Below are 19,023 nucleotides of genomic sequence, written 5' to 3' on the forward strand. Positions count from 1 at the left end.
GACTTATAAAAGATCTTAATTGAAAAGGACTAGCAATATATAACATTTGTAAGACTTTGGCTGATTGTTCAATTACTTCTGTATGTTTCATTTACTCTACCTATAATTCCTTGCCTGTCTCTTAACCCATGTGCCTGTAGTCATCTCATGGAAATTAGAGACCTTTCAATGCCTATATTTATAAATTACTCCTTTCCACTGTGAAATACAATGGTTGACAGTAATATACTGCGAGTGGAATATTTGCGGGGTAGGAGGTAAGCCCATCTGAGAAGACAAAGGTGTAGTAGAGAGAGAATGAAAGGAATGAAAAAAAAGAGGGTAAGCACTAAAAAAGAAGAAGCTGCTCTAAGAAAATCAGTACAAGATAATGCCTGAAAGGGAAGAATATCAAAATTTATACAGTTATAGCTGTCATTTTTCCATAATCAAATTCAAATGTAAGCGAGTTTGCAAACTTCAACTTTGCTGGGTCAGGAACAGAACAGAGAGGATACAGAATGTAAAGACAACCTGAAGCCATGGCAGTGGCACAGGGAATGCCTTCTCACTGCAGAGCAAAGCCCTCCCTGGCATAAACTGACAAGGGGCTACCAACACTGGTTGAAACTTCTTCTAGTACTTCAGATTTCTTTTAATTTCCAGTGTCCTATTCTAATATTACGATTGCTCTCTGTGATTTAAATGAATGAAGTAATAAGTGCCTTCTAATAACAATGGGCCAAATGTAGAAGATCTTACTCAGCCTTCACTCAGACAGAATTATTATTGGCATCGATGAGGGCTTTGCCTGAGTCAGAAGCAAGTATGATTTGGCCAGATGACATGTAACACTTCACATTCAAAGCATTTTTCAGGCATTGCTTGATTAACCCCAAACCTAAATATATCTACCCAAGAACTTCCAGGCACAGACTAGCATAGAACTTGGGCTATTATATGGCACTACCATGTCATGTCACATATATGTACCAACTCCTGCTTAGGCTTTCAGTGCCTGACTGCATATTGCAGCTGGGGAGTGTATCATGTATTATAGAGCCCTCCAAACAACAGTGCTATTTTGTGCCTGACAGACCTTTTGCCTGTGTTGATAACCCCCAGCATTTAGAAGTGTGCAGAAAAGATTTTTTTTGCTTCTACTCCAGGCAGAATAATGTTCTGTTCAGAATATTCAGAGCCCCTGCCCTCATTCCCATCTCATCCACAAGCTATTTAACATCTCCTGCTATCCCTAACAACACCAGGCAGGACCAAGAGCAAGGTGCTCGTTAAAGATTTCACTCTTTTCATTCATTCATGTTTCCTCTGTTTAGTTAAGCTGGTGATACTGTTGAAGGAATAAAACAAACAAAACAAAACAAAAAGAAAGGAAAAAAAAGGGGGGGGGGGGAATGACAGCTGGGGGGGAGGGGTCAAACAGAGAGGAAAAAAACAAGGAAAAAAAAGAAAGTAAATTTACAGGAATGAGAAGATCTTTTAGAAAGGGGGGAGGGAAGGAACCACGAGTAGTGATATTTGAAGAGAGGTGTGTGTTAGGGGAGCAATGAGCATAAGGAAGCCAGCCTGCCTGTTCCTCCCCCTTCCTAATCATAGCCTTTACTCACAGACAAAACTCCCTCCCTCTCTCATTCACTCACTCACTTTAGGCCAATCCGTCCTCTCTCTCTCTCTCCCTCTCTCTGTGTCTCTCTCCTACTCTGAGACAGAGTCAGAACTCTTCTCCCTGACAGCCACAAACATCTACAGCACTTATTGCATTCAGAGAGGGAACCTGCAAACAAAACTTCACAGAAAACTTTTGGTTCTTGTTCCAGAGAATTTGCTGAAGAGAAGGAAAAACAAACAAACAAACAAACAAACTAAACCAGCCCCCAAAAAAACTGTTCGTGAAGGGGGAGGAAAAGCAGGGCCTTTTAAAAAGGGAATCACAACAACTTTTGCTGCCAGGATGCCTTTGCTTTGGAAGAGAGGATTTCTGTTGGTGCTTTGCTGGATTATAGTGAGGAGTTCCCCAACCCCAGGATCCGAGGGGCACAGTTCAGTCACTGACTGTCCATCATGTGCCCTTGCCACGCTCTCAAAGGATGTGCCCAGCTCACAGCCTGAGATGGTGGAAGCAGTAAAGAAGCACATACTGAATATGTTGCACTTGAGGGACAGACCTAATATCACCCAGCCAGTGCCCAAGGCAGCACTTTTAAATGCCATCAAAAAACTCCACGTGGGAAAGGTGGGAGAGGATGGTTATGTGGAAATAGAGGATGATGTTGGAAGAAGAGCCGAAATGAATGAAGTTGTGGAGCAAACCTCAGAAATCATCACTTTTGCAGAATCAGGTGAGTGCTTGAAAAAAAACAAACAAACTGTAAAATATCCTTTGTGCCCAAACTGAAAAATATCCTGTCTGCCAAAACTGCAATTAACTTATTTTCTTCTCCACAGCAATAATGTTTTCTGCAAGGTTGTAGGATGAGACTTGGGGGAAGGGAGAAGGAGGAATGGGATGGGGGGGTAGGACTCTGAAGGAATTTGATTTTTCTGACTTAGTCTTGGCTACAGATTACACTTGCTAAGCACAGTCAGTCACACAGGGAGGAAGCTCTCTAACCAATCTTGAACATAAAGTCAGGCTGCAGCAGGGTCCTTCAAACTCTGCCTGTAAATACAGAGTACTTGCAGTAAAGGGCTGGATTGCAGAGTTGATGGTTAAAGAAAAAAGGCTGTAGCCTTTTGGGGAGTTTATGAAGGCAGAAAGTGAACTGCAACTACTTCAGAAACAGCCCTTTCATGTAAAAATTATAGTGGAAGTTATAAAATCAGATGAAGCAGCTGTAAGTTTTAGAAATGAGATGGCTTTTTTGTGGGTTTTTGCCCTCTTTTTTTGTCTTTTTTTTTTTTTTTTTTAATTTAACACAGCATCTTTGGCAATAAAATGTTGCAGGGACTGTCAGATGACTTCAATAGAACTGGACAAGTTGCTGTAGCTGATCCAATTTGTAATGCAGACTTCTGCATACTGGAAAAAAGATTCTGCTCCTAAAACACTCCTGCCAAAAATGCAACCTTGGTAGGGTGTATTTTGAACTCTTTCACAGCTTTTTTCCCCTAACTCTTAGGCAGTAAGAGCTCAGAATATAGGTAGTAAGTAAAGTCTTAAGTCTCACATAAACTGCCCATAGGAAACAGCTCCAAAGTTGTACTTTGCTGTCTTGTTCCTACATGAATAGGACCAGAACCCATTTTAATTCAACGTATGTGTATCTGCACATAAATCTGTTAGTGTATGTGGGTATGCTAATGCATGCATCAATAGCAGTTACTTGCAATAAGTCTATCATCTAACTAACAGCAACTTTTTATGATGCTGTCTAGCCAAAGCATTTTTCCTGTTGCCAAGACGGTTTTAAAAGAATGTCATTGTTTTGTTTGGTACAGCATATGGTAGGCAAAGTATGCAAAGGAACTCCAAGCATTTTTGTTTAAAAGTTTGCTGCAGCAGTATAAACAATTAAGACAACACTCAGAGTTTCCAGTCCTGAAAACCTGTTGACTCAGATGTTCTGATTGCAGGGAAGCCATGCACAAGAAGTGTGCATGCTTTTAAGTGCAGACATTCCTGCTGGCTGTCTGATTTCCAACTGTACAAGGAGCCCTTGCCTTTGGAGTCCCTGTCAATATACATATTATCAGTTCTTTCAGCATGAGAGCTCAGGCTTTTCAGTTTTTCCATCCCCTCCACTTCAGAAAGCAGAGAGTAGGTGTCAGTGCCAGAGGTCATTAGAAGCAGGGGTAGCTCAACATTAGTTTAGAAATGAATTTATAAAAGCAAGGAAACCTCTAAGCTGTCTGTGAGTCGGATTCCCCACCTGGTTTTCAGCAGCTCGCTCTGAGCACAGTGGAACACATATGGCATGAACAGTGGTTTCTCTTCACTGTGTGCGTCGCAATCATTTGTAAACACATTATTGTCTCTCCTGAGCTCTGACACAAAGGAATTTGGAATTTGATATATGCGTACTCTGTACAATACCCTCCAACAGCGGCTCCTGAAGCCATTGGCTCTTGCAGTCACGTGAGCAGGAAAAATCATGCCATTGCCCACACACTGGCCAATCATCCTGCCACCGATCCTCCGCCACCAGCCACCAACTCTGTCACTCAGCCTGATTTACATAGCGTTGTCCTACTGCTGCTGACAAATTACTTGAAGAGGACTTAACGCTATGGAGCTGCAGGACAGGGGCATCCACTGTGTTCTCATGCCTTCTCCTCCCTGCCACAGTTCTATTTCTTCGTACTAAGATGATCCTGGAAGCCCAGGCAGGAGGGCTGCTCTGTCCATTTTTTCCATACCTGCTGCCTTTCCATACCTCTTTGATTTGGGACCATTAGCAACCTAAAAACTGAGCTCTGGTTTGGGCTTATAATGGAAATGATAAATCCACTCTGTGGAGTAACTTCCGATTACTGAAGCATATTCTTCATCTACAGCCATTCATCTGGTGACTTGCTAACATCAGAAGATCTACCACATTTTACAGGTGCCAATGCTGCAACAACTTAAGCAAACCCTTCTTGAGATCCTGTCCTCTTGTGCACTGGCAGTTATTCCTATCAAATATTAAACCAGTATTTTTTTACTGTAAAGGAAAGTGAGGCAAAAAACAAAGGCAAATGACATGTCATATAGGAAGTATGAGTTAAAAAGACAGGAGTAGAATATAGCCACAGGGACAGTCTCCACTTTTCGTTCTGTGGGAACTGGGAATAGCATGAAGAAGTTTAAACACCAAGCTGGAGAACAAACATGTTCCACTCACAGCCGGGTTAATGTGTTTCCTGCTTTTAACATCAAACTCACTGTGCCTCAATAGAGGGCAATAAGAAATCAATGGAAATGAATGAAAACATCTCATATTGTATCAAAAAATGTCTGCAAAAAGCAAAATAAGTCTTTAGGCTTTTTGTTTCTTTGGGTATCACTTGACATAAACAAGCCTTTCCCCGTGTCTTTCAGATGCCCCATTTACTACTTGCCTTTATAAAAAAGTAGTATTTCCACCTTTCATCAGCCATATATTCTCAAACATACAAAGAAGTGGAGTGAATGAACAAGCAGCACCCTGTGCATGCGGCTCTGTCTTGAGACGGCTATTTTCTAAAACAGACCAAAATTCAAACAAGCACAGACTTCAGACAATTAGAGGGGAAATAAATGGAGTAAACTGTCTGAAGAACAGGTGTAGTTATGTCGAGGAAAGCAGCAAAATAGTTGGCAGGTAGTTTTCACAGCTAACAAATCCAGACAGATCTCTGCAAAACTAATGACTGTGAGTATTGGGCAAAAGTTACAAATGCACCCTACTGTCCTTTGGCACTCTTACAAGTAAAACATGAAAATTACTTTCTACTTGCATATCAAACTAAGATTACTAATGTTGATTAGTTCTGCTGTAAGAGAAGCTGTGCCAGAGTTCTGTGTGTTACTTCAAAGTCTTAAAAATAGTTTTTTGAGGAGAGGGGTCATATAATTTTGTGACAAGCGAATCCAACAGGTTCAGCAACAGAGATACTCAATACTTACAAAAATTATTGGCTACTAACTCGTTCATTATTTTAAGTAGACAGCTTATTAGGCAGTTCTGGGATTCTGCCAACTCAATTTGATCCTGGCAACTAAACTACCAATGAGATGGGTTGCTAACATCAGCCCCCGAGAAGGTGACAGGAATTATCAGATGGAAATACGGAAAGCTAAAGATTTATCTTCAAGAGAAATTCCAGGGGAAAAAAAAAAAAAGAGAAGTCTGACAGCTCTTTAGACCACTTGCACTGTTTTGTACCACTTCATACAGAATTCCAGGTGAATTGACTTGATCATGTGATGCCTACCTTCGTGTGCAGAGGGATACATGTATGTATATATTCATGTCTTTTCCCAGAAGATACCTACCCTATACAACCGAGATGGCAGTACAGGAGGAAAAAAACCCCAAAGGATGCGTCGCTTATTTATTTTGACTAATTTCGACAATTTTCTTTTGAAAGGAATTGTATTTAAGGGTACAAGTACTCATGCTGAATAAAGAACGGCCACGAGAGGGCACACTCCAAAGGCTTTTTGCTCCGCACGAGGCAACCTTCCCGCACACTTATTTTACCTAATTGGATACTGAATCCCAGAGATATTTATGCTTATCTGTAGCTGCTCTGAGTGGGGATCCTTTCTCTCTTCTAGTTTATTTAAAAGGCAAAGATTCACTGGAGTGAAAAGCTGCAAGGAAAATAATGCAGGAAGGAAATAGGTAGAGGAGTAAAAGACGGATGCTAGAAGTACTGGAAATCTAGACAGATCAGAAATTATAAATATTATTTTTTTTACAAGATACTGAGAAATGTGACCATGAATCATCCTATGAGATGATTTGCTCACATCATTTTTTTAATGCAGTGTCCTCAGCTTTTAGAAAACAAGCCTATTTTCCCTTGTTGTTTTTTCTTCCCTACCGCCCCCCTTCCCCCCCGGCATACCAAATCAAAGATTTCAAGTTTAGCAAATGAAAGCAAACTGTTTCCAGAAGAGGAAAGCCAAAGTATTGATCTGCTTCTCTGTATCAAAAAAGTGAGAATTAAGAGTGGTTGGTTGGTTTAAAGAGCAACCTGAGAAAGCACAAATGAATCTATCAAGGTGGGAACCAGTTTAGAAAAACATACCTGAGAAAAAGAAAGTACTGTACATGTCCATCTCTGGGTAGCCAGGCCCACAGTTTTGTGTGCTAGTAGGCAATATCTGAATATGCATTTGCCTGTATGTGTGTCTAAGCACACGTATGTCCTTACACGCAGGTATACCAGGGCAGACATGCTCCTATACCTCTGCTTGCACCCTTACCATTCCTGCAGACAAGGATGTGCATTCATGTGTTTTCCTCTGTGCAGGATATATCTGCCTTGCATACATGTAAGTGATTCATGCTGAGGAATTCTTATGTCTATATCTATATATAGAGATATGCCTATGAGAAGGCAATCTCATTTAATGCAACAGAGCTTTGCAACATTGATACAGGATTGAAGCTTAGTTTACTGGAAGCAACTGGAAGTTCTGTTATTCATTTCAGTGGGCCTGGGATTTGGGCCTCAGTGCCCAGAAAATAAATATTTAATGAAAACAAACAGGCAGCCTCTGATCCACTTAACTTTAGAATTTAGAGCAAATTATTACAAGTATGCACAAAAAAAATTGCTCTCTCAAAAAAAAAAAAAAAAAGAAAAAAAAAAAAAAGGAAGCCATGGGATTGTTTTACCTTGGAATATTTTAATGGTGCAAGTGATCCTAAACTTTGCTTGAGCTATTTTAGATGTAAATGAAGAAATGAAATTAAAAAAAAAAAAAACCACTTCAACCAAACAAACACCTTTTTTGTTTCTAAATATTTGAAGCCATGTGGGGGAAGGGCTTTCAGTTTGGAAAGAACTCAAAGCTGTGGATGTAAAGTGCTTCCTAACAAAATAGCAGAGGAGAGTCAAGGTTCACTAGAACTGAATTATTTCACATTCTGAATGACCTTGTCAGTGCCTCTTTGGGTTAACTTTTCAAGAAAAGGTATTTAAATAAAGTCGCTGCTGCTTTTTTTTTCCCCACGAGCACTCAGGGAATAGTTCTTTTTTCCTGATTTTCTTTTTTGGTTTATTTTTCTCTTACAACAAAATCTCCCTTTTCTGGCAGCTAATGGTAAGTGAGCATGAAGATAAGGTATTAATTGTGCCATAATTTCTCCTCCAACTGTAAGAGGCAACAGTGAGGGAGCAGGAATAAAAGTGTGCGACCTGTATGACTGGTCACATATGCCGGATAATGAATAATCAGAATAAATTGTTTGCCAGTGATCCATAGGCTGAAATGTATTCACAAAAATGGCCACTGTCTAACTGTGGCAATAGGAGATTTGCAATCATCAGTCTGCCTAGGGGATAATTACCAGACGATAACACTAAATTCTCTGAATAAATTCTACGCTGCAAAGAATTAATCTAATTCCAGTGGTCACTCATTAGTAAACATTTTGAGCAATTATCTCTCAATAACCATGCTCTTCTCTTCACTCTCTTTAGAGGAACCTTTCTAGTAACCTATTTTTTTTCTGTCTCCTGGGGAACGGAAATGAGAAGTGAAGGGAAGGATGCTTTTGAATGTAATTACAGATTGGCACGCAGTACAAATTCCCCCAAATCTAAACATAGGCAGTAGTAAAGTTAGCAACTAAAAAAGGAAAAAAAAGCTTGCTTTGTATGGAAAAACAGTTCACTTACAGTATAATGTAAAAACGTTTCAAAATTGAGCACCGGTGAAGCATAGATATTTAAAGCGACAGCACCTTCTTACACACCGAGCATTTTTCAAAGGAAAATAAATCCTGTGTATTAAGAGAAATTAAGAATAAGCCACATTATAATGTCACAAAGAATAATTGCTTTCAATATGAAAGAAAAAGTCTTAATAATTTAACAGCACATAGGTTAAAAAAAATTAAATATTTTCACATTATACTCAAAAGAAGATACTCTCAATTGTATAGCTTTGACCCCACCTAGTATATGTATATAGCTTGAACTAGCAGGGCTTGATCTTGGATCCTGCTGCAAATTGCAAATAATGGCACTTCAACAGTATAGGTAAAGCCAGCCATACTGAAGGAAGGATTCTTAGCCTCAGAGGAAGAGCACACCGGACCTGCAGATCCCTGCTGGAGCACAGCATCAGCTGCCTCATGCAGGGCTGTCCCTTTAGTCCCCCTGTGCCTGGGCCCTCAAGGGCTCTGCCAATCTCTCCACGGGCTACTGTGCCATGCCCATCACCCGTGTGCTGCCTGGGAGGAGGTGCTGACTGCAGAGTCCTGTGCGAGCCCTGGCCAGCCCTTCCAGAGGTGGAGAGGAGGGTACCTGTGTAGGCTCCCCTCTGCTTGAATGTTCAGGTTTCTCTCCTAAAAAGGTGCGTGAGCACTGGTGAAGAGAAAAACAGATATGAGAAAACTCCCATGCTATATATACTGCTACACTTTCTTTCCATTCAGTAACTCCTTCCATTAAACCTTTTACCATATATGCACTACTTAGAGCTTGTATTTTTAACCACTTCTCACATCATTTGCTGGTGTCACTTGCCCTGCTAGACTGCTCCTTTGGCATCACAGCCCTCCTTCTGGAAGGGACTTTCCTCAGCAGTAAAGCAGAGAGGTGGCCTCTCCAATATTTTGGGAAAGGGAAATGAGGAAAAGCAATCAAAAGGAGCCCAAAGTAATCCCTTGTCTCCTTTTTCAGCTGCCTTCTGCTATGATAACAATCCAGGCTGTTGACGTTGCTGTTTATATGAGCATGGAAGTGATGAAGGCATTATCACTGCTGGGCTGTGGGTCTTTCCTCAGCAGTCAGGCAGGAGGAGCAGGATGATTACAAATGGAAAAAGACCCTTGCAAATCAGCCATGGCAAATGTAACAGCAGGACAAAAGGGTAAACAAAATGTAATTATGGAAGTGATAGCATCCCCAAATTTCAGAGTCTCCCTTTTACCTTCAGTTTGATGAACAGTATATATTTCCAAAGCTTTAATCCTGACCGTTAATTCAAACCTAAAAAGAAAGACTGCTAAATCCCTAAGAAATATCTGGAGAAATTTAAATATAGATTTTTTTTTTAAATTTTTTTTGTCTCAGAACACTTGAAGAATTTATTTTATTGTAGCACTGAAGCTTTTGGAAACAAAGATCCTGTTATAAAGTGAATGTGTAACCATAATAAGTCAGATCCTAGGGTCTCAATTTGGTTTTAGAGCAGGCCAAACTCTGATTTCAAAATGAGCTTGTCTGAGAACAGTGACCTCTTAAAAACCGCAGGATTCATACCATTTGTGCTGTGTGATCGCAACAAACTAGTTGTGAATGTGGAGAGAATTCAGAAAAGCTTCGTTTTTTCCTAATGTGAAAGCATGCTTTTTATCCTCAACCTTGCACCATTCCCAGTCTCCTTCTAAAAAGACCTATGAAAGGGAAAGTGTTTTTTAATTGCTATAAAACCTTTTATTAGCTATACAGGTTTCAGGATTTTGTTTCATTCAGAAATATTAGGCTCAGATAAGCTTCCTGCATCTTTTTTCTTTAGACTCTTAATCCACCATTTATTTCTGAAAATGCAGCTAACGACATCCAGAGAGGCTGTTATTGTAGCTAACAACCTACAAGGAGGCTGTTATCCCTGTATAAGAACATGTCTTAGGCTACCTTGTTCAAGCTCACTTCCCTTAAGTAAAGAAAAAGCAAGTACTCATGTACTTTCACCATACTGTTCAAATATTTTTAGTAATGAGGAAGAATTCTACTTTCATACATGGAGGAGCATCTGAAAAGCTATTTAAGAGGGTTCTTGAGGTCCTATTTCTTTCATGTAATATTTGTCAAAAAGACTGCTTGCATCACTACACTTCTGGCCAGTGCAAAAGATAATGTGAATATTTGCTGTTGCAGATACGTCACTTCGTAACTATTTTCAACTCCCACTAGGATGGAAATAGCAGAATGTGAAATACCATGCACTAGCACTTAACAGCGCTAGGTTATTCTGTAATTCAGGGCTGCCTGGATTTTTAGATTAGATGGGTCACACAGCTTCTTCCACTGTTGAGCCAGGTCTGCACACCCTACCTGCTTTCTCCAGAGCAGATGACCAGACCAGGTGTTTTGTCCATTTCCAGCACAGATGAGCTTCTCATGCCTCCAGTGCAGTTGATCTGCTCATGCACAGGACCCCTGTTAGTGCCAGAACTGCTGTCCATGCCCAGCTTGGTTTCTCAAGAATGCAAAATAAGTATGGCAATTCCCAGCAATTCATGCTTATTCCACACAGAAGTCTGTGATCTCTGGGGAAAGAGAGCAGCTGGGAAGAGGCTGCTGGTGCCAGAAGACCTTCTGCAGCTTGATCTAAACCACCTTTTTTTCCATCAAGGTTTGCTTGGGTAGAGGCAGCAAGCAGAATGGGTTGGATAGAGAGTCTTGGTTTGGCAGCAGCCCACCCTTGGCACATCACCTGCCTTCAGGTTCCTTTTAAGTCCAGGTCCCCCTCAGAAAGGATTCATCAGGACTGGAAAGGGATAACGTAAAGTTAGAAGCTTTAGGAGGGCGAGTCAGGGGAAATAAAGCCAGAGTCTGTCTGGTTCTCACAGCCCTTAGAAGTATCCATTCTCTGAGAGAACACTCCATAACACCCTGTGTACAAGGCAACCAGCCTTTTGGACTTCCTTTGGACTGGAGGGCAACTCCTCATGCTCTGAAACTGAGCCAGGACTGAGATTGGTGTCTATCACCTGACCTCTGCTCAAACACAGCTGCAGCTTTGACATAGTTTGATTACCAGAATAGAAAAAACCCCAGCATTAGCCATTCAGTCATTATTGAATGAATCAATTAAAAAATAATAGAAAAAGAGTACTTTTATCATGCCTCACAGTACTGGTCAGCTTGCTCTGTTTTTTTTATAAGCTACTTCCTTTAAAAAAGAAATTAATGTAACTCACTCTGAAGACTGGCATCAGCCATCTGTGAGAACCACTTAACACAAACCATGTGTTTCCATATCTCAGTGACAGTTAAAGTCTACTATTTCACACTCTCACTTAGAGGGAAAACAAAAACAAAACACTATGCCCTTTGGACACTGTACTTCAGAAATGTCTCTCTCTTTGACCTGGGAATGACACGAGGGAAAGCGGAATGTGTCAGTGCTAGTACTTAACAGAGAAGAAAAGCAACAGGTAGCTCAAGGGGCAGCACAGCCTGCCTACAAACTTCAGAAATCAGCAACTCTTGAATTTGCAAGTGAACACAAGGTAGATGTCTCTTGTGATTTTGCTCCAGTCCTGTCTCAGCTGAGAATGGGAAAATAGGGAAATGGTCAGGGAGCCTATAGTGGTGAATTCAGTTGCAGTGGGAAGCAGTGGAGAAGACCCTTGCTACAAAGAGGGCAACTTTTCCTGTGTGTCCTGCTACTTCTGTTTTAATCACCACTTTCTGGTCTTAGGCTGCAAAGTTACAGTTCACTGACAAGAAGAATTGCTACACAGAAAATTTGCTGCAGAGAAAATTAAACAACTATGGGTACCTCAAGAATAATATTAATGACAATTTGATAATTATGAATACTGTTTCTTTCTCACTAAGGCCAGATATCTGTACATTGCAAATCTGTGACCCCAGTCCATCCTGGCCTCCATGCTGAGAAGGAACAGAAGACATCATTAGGGCTTTTTTCTTTGTCAAGAAAATAGAAAAGTACCTCTCTTGAAAAAATAATATCACCACCACCCCCCAGCTAATTCATTCTCTCTTAACTTCATGCTCTAGTGATCAAATCATTAAACAGCCCTCATTATTCATTCCAGCTTCTGCCAGGGATATGAGCTCTGTATCTGAGAAACACCTCCTCACCATCACAATCATCATAATGACATCTCAGCAAGTTGATACAATTATGCCAGAGAACCATCCCCATAATTATACAGTTCTTTAGCTCATTTCTCAGTGTATTCACCATTACTATAATCACAGCAAGTACAGTGCGTTAAATTAGGAACAGGATCTACAGCTAACAGGATGAAAGTCTGCCTGCTGCAATTCTTCAATTCTTTACAAAATAACTCTGAAAACTTCTTAAATTGGAGCTTCATATTTTAGCATGTGTTTGTTTTTGAAACAATAGATATTTACAACTCATTTTAAGATGCAAATGAAAGATGTATTTTTATGCAGGAAGAAAGTGAAAACCTCTTCCCCACATAATTTTCAAAGTATTGCTAAAGAACTGGTAGTACTGGACCTTATTTTCTAACCAGATATTAGGTGTAGATTTTTTTTGCATATGGTACATATGGACTCCCATCAAAAAGCATTTTTGCCTTTCAGCTCACAGTGATCACAAAGACAGCTTAAGCAAACCTTGGCAGCCACTGGTGCTTATTTGCCATGAGATCCTTTACATTAATTACATTAATCCTTTACATTGTTACTACGAAAAATGCTCTGGTTAAAATATGCTGGAAATCAGGCAAAGGTATACTTTTCTAAACAGAGAATTTTCACAAAATACAAATTGAGGAGGGGGTGAAGGAAGGTTAGAACAGAAGATACATAAAAATTTAAAGAACCAAATAGAAAACCTGGGGCACTTCATGCCCGTGGAAAAAGTAACAGAAGTCTCTTTAACAAAATGCAAGCAGACATACTAACAAGTTCTTCCTGTCTATTTCCATTTACCAAATCAGGCACAGCCAAGAAAATGTTGCACTTTGAGATTTCCAAGGAAGGCAGTGAATTATCGGTGGTGGAGCATGCTGAAGTGTGGCTCTTCCTGAAGGTCTCCAAGGCCAACCGGAGCAGGACGAAAGTCACCATCCGCCTTTTTCAACAGCAGCGGCAGCCAAAAGGCAATTCTGAAGGAGCAGAAGATACAGAGGATGGGGGGCTGAAAGGTGAAAAGAGTGAGACTTTGATTTCAGAAAAGGCAGTGGACACTCGTAAGAGCACTTGGCACATCTTCCCTGTCTCCAGCAGTGTCCAGAGACTCCTGGACCAAGGCAAGAGCTCTTTGGATGTGCGGATTGCCTGTGACCTGTGTCAAGAGACTGGAGCCAGCCTGGTGCTACTGGGTAAGAAGAAGAAAAAGGAAGATGATGGGGAAGGGAAAGAAAAGGAAGCTGGAGAATTCACAGGAGAAGAGGAGAAGGAGCAATCACATCGGCCCTTCTTGATGATGCTTGCCCGGCACTCAGAGGATCGCCAGCACAGGCGGCGGAGACGAGGCCTGGAGTGTGATGGCAAAGTCAACATCTGCTGCAAGAAGCAGTTCTTTGTCAGCTTCAAGGACATAGGATGGAGTGACTGGATCATTGCTCCTACAGGTTATCATGCCAACTACTGCGAAGGAGAGTGTCCCAGCCACATAGCAGGCACATCTGGCTCATCATTATCTTTCCACTCCACTGTCATCAACCACTACCGCATGCGGGGCCATAGCCCCTTTGCCAACCTCAAATCATGCTGTGTGCCCACCAAGCTCCGGCCTATGTCCATGCTCTACTACGATGATGGCCAGAACATCATTAAGAAAGACATACAGAATATGATTGTGGAGGAGTGTGGCTGTTCGTAGACGCAAGTGCGCACAAGACCCTTCTTGTTAAGTAGAAAATGTATCAAAAGCCCAAGAAGAGGAAAGACCAGACATGGTATAATCTTTTTTGAGTGAAATAATCATCAGAAATATAAGTAAAAACAGAAGAGAGCAAGAAAAGGGAGAGAGAGAAAAAGAAGAAAAAAAAAGACTTATGGAGGATCAGAAAAGACTTCAGCTACAAAAAAGGAAGAAAAGAAAATGTCATGAAGCTGGGCTTGAATAAGATAGGTCAAAATGGTGGTATGGATTGGGGATTTCCCCTTCCTTTCAGTATGCTCCTTATCTTATTACATAGTATACTAAACATTAGTTACTACTAGGGGAAGGAAGTTCTGTTCCCTCCCTTAGTTACCCATCAGGTCAAGCCATGGTAGCAGCTCATCTAACCTGCAGAAATTTGGACAAAGTCCAAAAGGTCAATGAAAAGCCATGTGTATGATCACTGTAGTCACTGGCGCTTTCCCCCCACATTTACAAAGCAACTGAGTAGGTGTGAAGTGTTTGTGTTTGTTTATATATGGCTATGTATTTATATACATGTCTCTATACATACAAACACAATACACATACTTAACATTGATCAAGGGTCAATAGTGTGCAGGTGTGTACACCTTCATCTTCTGCACTACATTTACAAAAAAAAAAAAGAAAAAAGGAAAAAAGAAAAATGAAGAAAAAAAAGCGGAACAAAAAATTAATGAAAGAATAAAAGTTACATTCTGTAAAGGTGCTTACAATGTTAGAACTATGCAACCTAGATGGTTTGAAACTGTTTACCTGCGAGAGAAAGGAAAAAAAAACCAGAGAGACTTTTTTTTTTAATGGAAGTAACTTGTTTTAAAAAAAAAATCTTTGGTGAGAGATACTTGAAAGGAACATGTTTGTCCAGTTGCTGGAGTCAAACATTTCTATATTTTGTAAAAAAAATTTTTAATCGTTTACTATTTGCACTACAATGGTGTCTGACCTGTCTAATCCTTATTTAACAAATATTTTCAAGGGAGGGTGGTTGGGTGTGGGAGGGGTTGAGAGCTGCACTTATTGTGAGCTATACAAGAACTGCTACAGCACACAAAATAGCTATTTTTATTATTATAATAAGTATTATTATTTTGTACCTTAAAATGAATAGACACATACACCAAAGACATTTGTGCAAGCCTCTATAAAGTCTGTTTGTGGTTGGTACCATTCACCTGTAATGAGTTAGGGTTTGAATTAAGAGTCAGTGGGTTGATTACATTCAGGCTAGAATATCTGTTAACCAGTTAAATTCAAATAGTGCCCTCAACAAAAAATCACCATTTGAAGTAAGCCCAGAAAATCCCTGGGATTTGGATCCAAAGTGCTTGGATCTGAGGTCCATCTGAGCATAATCATACTGTTTTGTATGTACAACACTAAACTCAGCCCTGATGCATAGCAAATGTGCATTGTAGGGAAACAACTTTGTCCAAGGGATATACATATATATGTATATATTCCTGTATGTATATATGTATGTATACAAAAGGTATAAGCACTTCTGGCTTCATTTTACTGTTCTTAAAACAATGAATGTTTGTGTGCAAAGCACAGTATGTTAAAAGATTTTTTGTTTCTTACTGCCAGGTGGGAGGCTACATGTTCAAAATGGTATTTGTGCAAGAGAAACCTAAAGTGCTGGTATTCGTGCAAGAGATGCTGGTATACACTTAAAAAGTGTTGATGTAAAATTGCAAGCAGCCTTGGGCCCTGTCCACCATTGCTCCTGCAAATATACAGAAAATGGCAATTGTGGTTGGATTTCTGTTTGAAATACAGTCTTTGCTGAAATACTGGCTTTCTCAACCACCACCCTCTAGCATGACAACTCTTAATGGGTTTGCGTGTTACCTGTAAGACCTAATTTTCAGTGTCAACACCTAACCTGAAGGGTCCAACCCGTAGGGCATAGGTAGATAGTTGTCATTTTTAAAAAAAATCTTCGCTTTCATATTTAAAAGAATGTTAAATTTACATTTGTCTTTGGGTAGGGGGAGATGATAAGAGGGAATGGGAGAAACCTTTAGGCCCTGTTTACACTGAGTTTGATAACCCTGAGCCTGAAGCTTCAGACTCTCATAGGTTTGCCGAACCAAGCCCCAGTTAGCTGCCTTCTGATGGGACAGGCTTCTAAATGCCTCTCCTGGAAAGAAGTACTAACACGGCTCCCTGTCTTGTCGAGAGCACAGTCTGTTAAAAAAAGAAAAAAAAAAGAAAAATAAAAAAAAAGAAAAAAGATAGCACAATATAACCCAGTCACACTGGCTAGGGATAGTGTGTTAGCACCTTCATGGCAAGAACCATGTTTAAACAGTGTAATCAGGGCCTTCATTTTTTGTCAGCCAAAACTGTTTGTGTGTGCATGTGTGCGTGTGTGTTCTCTGCGTGTGCATATGTATGTGCGCATGGGCGCATGTCCGTATTTGTCCGTATCTATAGAGATAAAAATGAAAAGGGAAAAAAAAAAGAAAAAAAAAGAAAGAAAGAAAAAAAATAGCCCTTTCCTCTGTTGAATAGGTATCAACATACATGCGTATAGCTAAGTTTTCTATCTAATTTATTCCACAATATTTAGATTGCATAGTACAGCTAATGGGTTATACATTTATGTACTTTTTATACAACACAGTTTTTTACAGACTTGTTTGCAATTTGCAAAAAAAAAAAAGTTGAAAAAATATAATTGGTTAAACACTAAATTTGTCACTAAAGTGTTCTGTAAAATATCAAGGCTTTCTGATTTAAATTATTTGCAGAAGTTTGTTGGGATTTTTGTGTTTTCTTCCTAGGGAAAGGGAGGGATACCAAATGCTAGTAGGAAAATTATCAGGAAAAAAAAAGATGCACAAACAATTTATCTTTATAACTTTAACAAAGTTCTTGGCCCTGCTAATTTGAAGCATGTGGCAGAATTTCTGTCGATTTTTCTAGAAGTAGAGCCAGCCTTTGGAGCATCAGGAGCAGGGACACAGTCTGTGAGAGTTGTTGAGGATACCATTTAGTTCACTGGTCTTTGTACTTGGCCTTAAAATTGGGTGCCCCAGAACTCTTATTTATATCATCGGATGTCACAGAATGGTTATTTGTGTCAGCGGGCCCTTTGATGTCAACTGGCCTCCTTACAAGATCAGTAAAACTACTTACATGAGTAAAGTTGTGCCAGGGTGAATCACAGGTTTCTTCTGCTGTGGGCACTGTCAAGGGAGAGAAAGGATTCTGAGTGAATGGCACCACAGCCAACACCGTTTAACCCAATTATTTGAATGAGGCTGCTTGCATCACGGTGGATCTCTGAACAAAGTGGTAAGGGTAACAGGTCAGATGGCTCACATTGATAAAATTTGTTCTCAACAGGGATTAGTTAGAGAGCGTTGGAGACCTGAAATCCCCCAACCTTCCCCTAGATGACAATGGCAAAACTCCCATTGGCTGCTAGCAAAGTAGGTTTAGAAAAACTTATGGTTTTTCTGGCTAAAGGAGAAAGATCCTTTAAAAAATAATTCTCAATCTGAATTTGATAGCAGATTTAATGTGATGAATAGGGACTGGCCTGAAAACCATGAAACTAGCCTGAGACAACTTCCAAGTGAGGAAAGAAAATAGGATTTTAGATGTTGTGAGCATGTTTCATGATAGTTACACCAAAAACAGAAGAAAGTTTTCAAATCAAGAAGTAACTGTTGCAAGCCCTACCTTTTAGCTTGCATTTGTGTGTGTATACTGGTCACCAATTTTAAAGATTTCTCCCTCCAATCTCTAGAATAAGTCATGGGGTTTTGATTTGTGGTCAGAGTTATTTAAAGTAGGGGGAAATGAGAAACTGTATGATAAAGTAAAATAAGAAATCTGGATGTTAATCAAGACTGAGTGATGCCAGCAAAATAGCCCATCCCTGATAATTTGATTTAATTAAATCTGCATGTACTTAAAATAGCAATAGAAATTGTTACCATATTTAAACAGTTGTTCTAGGGCATGCAGCCTTAAAAATTACTTCTCCTTTCAGGTATGACTGTACCAAAAAAAAGAAAGGCTCTTAACTACTAACACATTCCTTTTCATATAACCTACTTACTGTCTATATTGAAAATACATTTTCAGTATATATTTAATCACAGAAATGTATTTGTTTAGTACCTCCATAATCTTATTGCTTGAGAGCTGACCACATTTGGTTGTCTTTTCACATCTCCATGTCAGATGCTCACTGGTTACAAAGCCTAAGAAACTGGCATAAGTGCATGCTAAGATGTTTCTTTGGGAGGGCTGAATGTATTTGTATCCTTTAGATTTAACAAAAGCAAATGCTTACAGATGCTTGTAATTATTATGCACTCATATGGTCTAGTGCCCAAAACTGTAAAATTGAATGAATTGGGAGTTTTGTCATTGGCTTCAATAGAAACACTCTCCTACCAAATCACTGCAGAATAAGGTAGCATTATATATACCCTTTGGTTTTTTGTATTTAGCTGAGAATTAAGCTGTCAAGTTCATTTAATAGTGGCACCACAAGACCATGTAGAGGCTAGTAGCAATATCTCTTAGGTAGAGAACTTCAGGCATCTGTAAATTCATGTGCAAAATTAAAAATTGATGGACTATAGTTACTCATGTGGAATTGTGCCTTACTCTGTAAGCAATGCCATTGATTTTCAGAGGGTCTCCTTTCCTAGAAAGTTACCAGTCAGCATCAATAAATTGAGAAAAATCTATTTCTGAAGTATAGGTAGATACAATGGAAAATATTAAGTTCTTTAAGTTAAACCTCATGT

General features: G+C 39.8%; 1 protein-coding gene across 1 annotated transcript; it reads left to right on the forward strand.

Moving 5' to 3' along the window:
- The first annotated feature begins 1,254 nt into the window (after nt 1–1,254).
- Nucleotides 1,255–14,352, forward strand: INHBA (inhibin subunit beta A). The gene is made up of 2 exons (XM_084216812.1): nt 1,255–2,339; nt 13,314–14,352. Exons 1-2 carry the CDS (start codon nt 1,547–1,549, stop codon nt 14,198–14,200), a joined length of 1,680 nt encoding a protein of 559 aa, XP_084072938.1. The 5' UTR covers nt 1,255–1,546; the 3' UTR covers nt 14,201–14,352.
- The last annotated feature ends 4,671 nt before the right edge of the window (nt 14,353–19,023 follow it).

Source organism: Fringilla coelebs (genome assembly GCF_963513975.1).
Source record: "Fringilla coelebs genome assembly, chromosome: 1".
In the NCBI taxonomy this organism is placed as follows: Eukaryota; Metazoa; Chordata; class Aves; order Passeriformes; family Fringillidae; genus Fringilla; species Fringilla coelebs.

Coding starts and splice junctions, on each gene's coding strand:
- INHBA (XM_084216812.1), top strand. CDS start 1,547: ATGAGCATAAGGAAGCCAGCCTGCCTGTTCCTCCCCCTTCCTAATCAT. Junction 2,340..13,313: donor CATCACTTTTGCAGAATCAG/GTGAGTGCTTGA, acceptor TTACCAAATCAG/GCACAGCCAAGAAAATGTTG.